The sequence below is a fragment of the Balearica regulorum genome, chromosome 35, assembly GCF_011004875.1.
Source record: "Balearica regulorum gibbericeps isolate bBalReg1 chromosome 35, bBalReg1.pri, whole genome shotgun sequence".
NCBI lineage: Eukaryota > Metazoa > Chordata > Aves > Gruiformes > Gruidae > Balearica > Balearica regulorum.
In genome coordinates this window covers 335,361-342,107 of record NC_046218.1, presented here as the reverse complement: position 1 = coordinate 342,107, position 6,747 = coordinate 335,361, and the positions used below count along the sequence as shown (strand labels likewise).

Genomic DNA, 6,747 nt, shown 5'->3' with positions numbered 1-6,747 from the left:
GGGTGACCACATTTGGGGGACCCAAGCATGCCCCATAACCCCCCCCCTCCCAATTTAGGGGGGCACATGCAGGAAGGGGGGGGTCAGCCTATTTTAGGGGGGGTTCACCTTATTTTTGGGGCCCCCCCCATGCAGTTTTGCCCCCCCCCCCTCCCCATCTCTTACCTGCCCTTCCCAGGCCTCATCCAGCTCCCGGGGGGCTGCTCCCCCCCCGCGCCCCCCTCCCCACCCTGGGGGGGTCCCCCAAAACCCCCGCTGCCCCCTCCCGGGCCCCCCCCTCGTCCCCGGGGGTCCCAGGGCCGGTATTGCCGCAGGCGGGTGAGGGGGAGCCCCAAAGCGTCGGCGAAAAGGACCCGCCTGGACCCCCCCCCGGGGGGGGCCGAGGGGGTGTCGGGGTCCCCCGGGGGGGGGGACACGGGGGTTTCGGGGTCCCCCAGGGGGACCCAAGCGTCCGGGACGGGGGGGGCCGGGAGCCAGGCGTCCGGGGGGGGGGGGACCCGCCGCCGGGGGGGGCATGGGGGGACGGAGGGGGGGTCCAAGGGGGATGGGGGGGGGTCCCGGGCCGCGGGGCAGGCTGGGAAGGGCCCCCCCGGCGCGGGGCATGCCGGGAGTCCGGCCAAGGCGGGGGGGGCGCCGGGGCGGAGGCGGGTGCCCGGGCCATGGCGGGAGGGGGCGTGGCCGGGAGGTGCTGCGCAGGCGGAGGGGCGTGGCCTGAGCCGCGGGGGCGTGGCCTGAGGGGCGGGGGCGGGGCTAGAGGGGCCGGGGGGCGGGGCTAGAGGGGCCGGGGGGCGCAGGAGTCCCCGGGGGTCGGGCGGGGGGGGGGGGAGGTAAATCACACACCAACACCCCCCCCCCCACCTCACCTCAGAGTCCGGGGGGACCCCTGGAGACTGAGGGGACCCCCGGGGGGGGGGCGGCTAAAGGGGCACCCAGGTACTCAAGGGGGGGCCAAGCAGGGTCCCCCAGGTGGCTGCACCCCTTGGGGGGGCACTGGGAGGGACGCAGGCTCCTCAGGTCCCCTTGTGTGGCCCCCCAAAAAAAAAAAAAGTAGCACAAGTGAAAGTTTGGGGCGGTGGTGGTGACCCCCCCATCCCCATGGGGAGGGGGCGGAAGCGGGGGGAGGTTGGAGGATTTGGGGGGCCCCCCAGGACCCCCCCACAGGAGGAGGAGGGTTCTCTGACATCACGGGGAGGGGGGACACACCATAAAAAGCGGGGTGCCGCGGGCGGGGCAAGCAGGCGAGCGGGGTGCTGCCGGTGAGCGGGGTGCGGTGGGGGGAGCGCCCGGGGGGGGGGGGGGGGGGGGGCTGCACCCCAACACGCGCTCACACGAGGAGCGGGGGGGCCAACATGCGGCCGACGTGCGACGGCCTTCGCACGAGGGGCCTGCGCACGCCCTCACGCTGCGGCACATGGCCGACATGGCGATGGGGTTTGGGGGGGTCCCTAAGGGGGGGGGGGGTGTATTTTTTTGGGGGGGGGGTGGAGCAGGCCCGCACGGTCCCCTGGCACTCAACCCCCACCCCCCCCACCCCCCGGTTTCCTGCTGTCTCAGGGCGAGTTTCAAGTCGATTTGAGCTGGGGAAGTCCCGGGGAGAAGGGGAGGGGGGGGGGAAAAACGCCCCCAAACCACCCCACCACCCCCCGAAACCGGGGAGGGGTCCCGGGGCGCTGAAACCGGGAGCAGATTTGGGTTAAAACAGGGCGAATTCGGGGTTGGAAAGCATCAAAAAAAAAAAAAACAACCCAACATTAAAGCGATGAGTTTCGGGTGCGTCGTTTCCTTGAAAAAGGGGCGAAAAGCAGGGCCTGCGGCTGGAAAACACGCGGGCCCCCCCAAATTATCGGGGTACGGAGGGGGCTTTTACCATTTCTGGGCAGTTTTGAGGGATTTGGGGGCACCTGAGCGATTTGAGTCCATTTTGGGGCATTTCTCGGCTTTTTGAGGTGCGTTTTAGCCGCTTTTTTTCAACAGCATCTTTTTGGGGCGTTTCAGGGTGTTTTGGAGTGTTTTCTGGCACGACAGGACGCAGGAATGGGGGGGCAGCACCCCCCCGTTTTGGGGTGTCACCATCCGGCTGCCGGTTTCGGGGCATTTCTCCTACTTTTGGAGTGTTTCTCCCCTGGCTGGTTTTGGGTTTTCTCTGCTCGGCCATTTTGGGGCATTTTGCTGCCTTTTGGGGTGTCTTTACCCGGGCGATTTAGGGTGTATCTGCCTGGTCATTTGGGGGCATTTCTCTGCATTTTGGGGTGTCTCTTTACGGCCATTTTAGGGTGTCTGTGCCCAGTTATTTTGGGGCGTTTCTCCTCATTTTTGGGGTGTGTCTGCCTGCTCTTTTCGCCGCGTTTTTCTGCATTTTTGGGGGTGCCTCTGCCTGACCAGTTTTGGGCATTTCTACCCACTTGTTTTGGGGCATTTCTCTGTATTTTGGGGCATCTCAGCCTGGTCATTTTGGGGTGTCCGTGCCCAGCTCTTTTTGGGAACATTTCTCCTCGTTTTGGGCTTTCTCTGCCCAGAGGATTTGAGGTGTTTCTGCCCGGTCGTTTTGGGGCATTTCTCTGCATTTCGGGGTGTCTCCACCCAATTCAGGCTGTTTCTCCCCGATCTTTTTGGGGCATTTCTCTGCGTTTCGGGGTGTCTCCACCTGACCAATTCGGGGTGTCTCTACCCGCCCATTTCAGGGCATTTCTCCTCATTTTGACACGTTTCCCATCCACCGTTTCGAGGCGCCTGTTCCCAGCCATTTTTGGGGCGTTTCTTTGCGTTTTAGGGTCTCTGATCCTTCCTTCCTTTGGGGCCGTCGCTACCCCGGCCGTTTCGGGGTGCTCTTTTGGGTCTGGGGGGGCCCGTCCCCGGCCCCCCGCCCCCGCCGTGACTCAGGGCTGTGGTTTCCCGTCTATAAATCGGGGGCGGAGGCGCCCGGGTGTCGCCCAGAGCCATGGCGGGCGCCCGGGACCCGTGAGCTGGGGGCACTGGGAGGCACTGGGGAGCACTGGGAGGCACTGGGAGTTCACTGGGCGGCAGGGGGGGTGTACTGGGAAGCACTGGGAACTCACTGGGAGGCATTGGGAACTCACTGGGAGGGGGTACGGGTGTGATGTTGGATGGGACTGGGGGGGGCACTGGAGTGATGCTGGGTGAGACTGGGAGGGTTCTGGAGGGGACTGGGAGTACTGGGAGGCACTGGGAACTCACTGGGGGGGCACTGGGGTGGACTGAGATGGACTGGGGGCACTAGGGGGGCACTGGGATGGACTGGGGGGGCACTGGGATGGACTGGGGAGGCACTGGGGGGTATTGGGATGGACTGGGGGACAGTGGAGGGCACTGGGATGGACTGGGGAGGCACTGGGGGGCACTGGGATGGACTGGGGGACACTGGAGGGCACTGGGATGGACTGGGGAGGCACTGGGGGGCACTGGGATGGACTGGGGGACACTGGGGGGCACTGGGATACACTGGGGAGGCACTGGGGGGCACTGGGATGGACTGGGGGGGCACTGGGTTGGACTGAGGAGGCACTGGGGGACACTGGGATGGACTGGGGGACACTGGAAAGCACTGGGATGGACTGGGAGCTCCACAGAGTGACAGTGGATGGTACAGGGGGGTGATGGTTGGGGATGGGAGCGGGCCCAGTCCATACTGGGAGGTACTGGTTTGGGGGGGGGGGGATGGATGTGTGTGGAGGCCCCCCCCGGCCCTCCCCCGCGTGTGCCGGGACTTGCCGTGACGCAGAGCCCTCGTGCGAGCCGCCTCGCACACACGCCCAGGCCTTGCACGCTCGTGTCGCACACTCGGGGTGGGGGGGGGGGCGGGGGGGTGTCTCACACGCCCCCCCCCCCCCCCAGGCAGCGCCGCCCCCCCCGCGGCCCCCAGGATCGCCCCACGGTGCTGACCCGCGGAGATGGGGGGGTCCCTCGGCGCACCCAGGTTTGGGGGGGGGGGGGGGCGGCACTGACCGGACCCCTGGGTCCCCAACACCGAGGGGGGGGGGTGCAAGAGGATGTGGGGGTTCACCTCTTCCCCCCCCCCAAATATATAGGTGCCACCCGAGGGGGGGTCGTGCCCCCCCCTCCTGCACATCCACCACCCCGGGGTGCTGGTGATGCGGACACGGCTCCCCCCGGCGCATGGTAAGTACCCCTTCCCCGGCACCCCCAAATTTGCATTCTCCCCCCCCCCATGACCCCCCCAAACTATTCCAGGTCTCCCCGGTTTCGAGTGGGGCCCCAAAGACCCCCCCGGCCGCGACCGAGCCCCCTCGCCCACCCCCGCCGGCAGTGACCCCCCCCAGCTGCCCCCCAACGCCGCCCAGCCCCCCAGGTGAGTGGGGCCAGGGTTCCCTGTTTTGGGGGGGGTAACCCCAAATTCCTGGATCCTCACCCCCCCCCCAAATAAATGCCCCCCCCAGATATGTGCCCCTCCCCCCCGCAGGGTACCCCGCTGTGACCTGGGGGAGGTGGCGCAGTGCCTGCGGCAGCTGGAGAGGATCCAGGAGCTGGAGCAGCAGGTATGGGGGAGCCCCCCCAAAAATCCCCTCCCCCCCCAAAATCCCACCCTCACCCCCTCCCAGCCCCAACCACCCCCCCAAATGCCCCGGGGCCCCCCAAAATCATGACACCCCCCCCCAAGCCTCTGCTCCCCGTGTCCCCCCCCAAACTCCTGTCCTCCCTGGGCCCCCCCAAACGTGTGCCCCCCCCCCCCCCCAGCCCCCATGTCCCCCCCAAACCCATGTCCTCCCTGGGCCCCCCCAAACGTGTGCCCCCCCCCAGCCCCCATGTCCCCCCCAAACCCGTGTCCTCCCTGGGTCCCCCCAAACCTTTGTCCCCCCCGACCCACTGCCAAACCATGTCCCCCCCAAACCCATCTCCTCCCCATACCCCCCCCACCCCATGACCGCCCCAAAACCTCTGCCCCCCCCCCCAACTTATCACCTCCACGAACCCCTGGCCCCTCCCTGTGCCCCCCCCAAACCCGTTCCCCCTCCCCGTGCCCCCCAAAACCTGTGTGCCCCCCCCAGCTGGCCCGCGAGCGGCACCGCCTGGGGCTGTTGCAGGCGCAGCTCATCCGGAGGGCCCCCCCTACGATGGTAAGGGGGGGGGGGAACCCCAAAACAGGGGCGGGGACCCCCCCGATGTGCTGCCAGCCCCTCACCTCTGTGCGTGTCCCCCCCTTCCTCAGGGCCCCCCCGGGAAGGGCCAGGCTGGGGCCCCCCCAATTTGGGGCCAACCAGCCCCCCCTGAGGCGGAGCCCGAGACCCCGCTGCCCCCCCCAGGACACCCCTGGGACCACAGGGGGCCCTGCCCAGGTGAGCCCCAGGTTTGGGGGGGGGGTAAGACAAGGGGGGGGCCCCAAATTACCGGGGGGGGCCCAATGCCTGGGACCCCCCCTGACCCCCCCCGGGCCCCCCCAGAACTGGAGTACTACCGGCTCAGCACCGCCCGGCCCCCCTACACCTACGCCATGCTCATTCGTTGGGTGAGTGACCCCCCCCCAGTGTCCCCTATAGCCCCCCCCGTGTCCCCTACACCCCCCCCACCGTATACGACCCCCCCATCCCTTATAGCCCCCCCAAATTCTTTATAGCCCCCCAAATCCCTCAGAGCCCCCCCAAATCCTTCACACACACCCCAAGCTCCCCCATCCCTATGGCTATTCCCTGTAGGAGCCCCCCACTCCTTGTCCCCATAGCCCCCCCCCCTGTCCCCAACCCCCCCCCCACATCCCCAGCCCCCCCAAAGTGTCCCCAAACCCCCCCAACCCTGTTGTGCCCCCCCAAAAACCCCCTGTGTGTCCCCCCGCCCCCCCCCCCAGGCCATTCTGGAGTCCCCCCAGCGCCAGCGCACCCTGGGCGAGATCTACCACTGGTTCAGCCGGATGTTCGGGTACTTCCGCCACAACACCGCCACCTGGAAGGTGGGACCCCCCCCCCCCCCGCACCCCCAAATTCCACACACCCACTCCCCAGGAACCCCCCTTTCCCCCCCTGCCCAGCACACCCCCATTTGGGGGGGGGGCACCCCAACTTCTCCCCTGAAAATCAGGGAGTGTCTCTCTCCCCCCCCCATCACCACCACTGGGAACCCCAAACCTTTTGGTTCACACATACACACACACCCCCCCAGCACCCCAAAATGTTGCCATCTGCAAGGGGGGGGTCCCCCAAACTTGCCCCCCCAAAAAAACACACTGCCCCCCACAAAAGCAGGAGGGACACCCCAAATTCTCCCAGTCTCTCCACCCACCAACCCCCCTCCTTGCCACAGCCCAAAGACACCCCCCCCCCGCCAAACCCCCCCAAAAGTTGTCCCAGACCCCCCCCCAAAAAAAATTCCTCAGGGAATTTGGGGGGGGCAGCCCCCCCCAATTTCTCGGGGTGCCCCCCCCCCCCCCCAGAACGCTGTGCGCCACAACCTGAGCCTGCACAAGTGCTTCGTGCGAGTGGAGAACGTGCGCGGGGCCGTCTGGACCGTGGACGAGGCCGAATTCAGGCGGAAACGGGGACAACGGTACCCCAGGTACCCCCAAAATCCCCTCCCTGCACCCCAAAACCCCCCCAAGGACCCTAAAAACGGGGGGGGAGCCCCTTAACCACCCCCCCCCAAAAAAAAAGCCCCTAACCAACCCCCCCCCCCATACACACTTCCCCCACAGAGACTGCGACCTGAAGTACTTTCTGCCCTCTCGGAGCTGAGGGGGGGGCCCCCCCAAAACATGTTGCAGGGGGGAGACTGGAGGGTCCC

General features: G+C 67.4%; 2 protein-coding genes across 3 annotated transcripts in view; both read left to right on the top strand.

Annotated features, from left to right (window-relative positions):
• HUWE1 (HECT, UBA and WWE domain containing E3 ubiquitin protein ligase 1) overlaps positions 1-2,779 on the top strand; it is a 22,124-nt gene extending 19,345 nt beyond the window's left edge. Inside the window, exon 43 of the mRNA XM_075738677.1 lies at positions 2,771-2,779. Coding sequence (XP_075594792.1) covers positions 2,771-2,779 — 9 coding nt within the window. The remainder of the gene's footprint in view (positions 1-2,770) is intronic.
• On the top strand, positions 1,552-6,717 carry FOXP3 (forkhead box P3). 2 transcript variants are annotated; one of them, XM_075738751.1, is made up of 11 exons: positions 1,552-2,958; positions 3,853-3,934; positions 4,047-4,137; positions 4,210-4,327; positions 4,439-4,514; positions 5,025-5,093; positions 5,186-5,312; positions 5,418-5,482; positions 5,819-5,920; positions 6,401-6,522; positions 6,659-6,717. In XM_075738751.1, the coding sequence occupies exons 1-11, from the start codon at positions 2,939-2,941 to the stop codon at positions 6,696-6,698; spliced, it is 912 nt and encodes a 303-aa protein (XP_075594866.1). In that variant the 5' UTR covers positions 1,552-2,938; the 3' UTR covers positions 6,699-6,717. The 2 variants fall into 2 exon arrangements, with proteins under 2 accessions (XP_075594866.1, XP_075594867.1); XM_075738752.1 differs by lacking the exons at positions 5,186-5,312; positions 5,418-5,482.
• Positions 6,718-6,747: the final 30 nt, after the last annotated feature.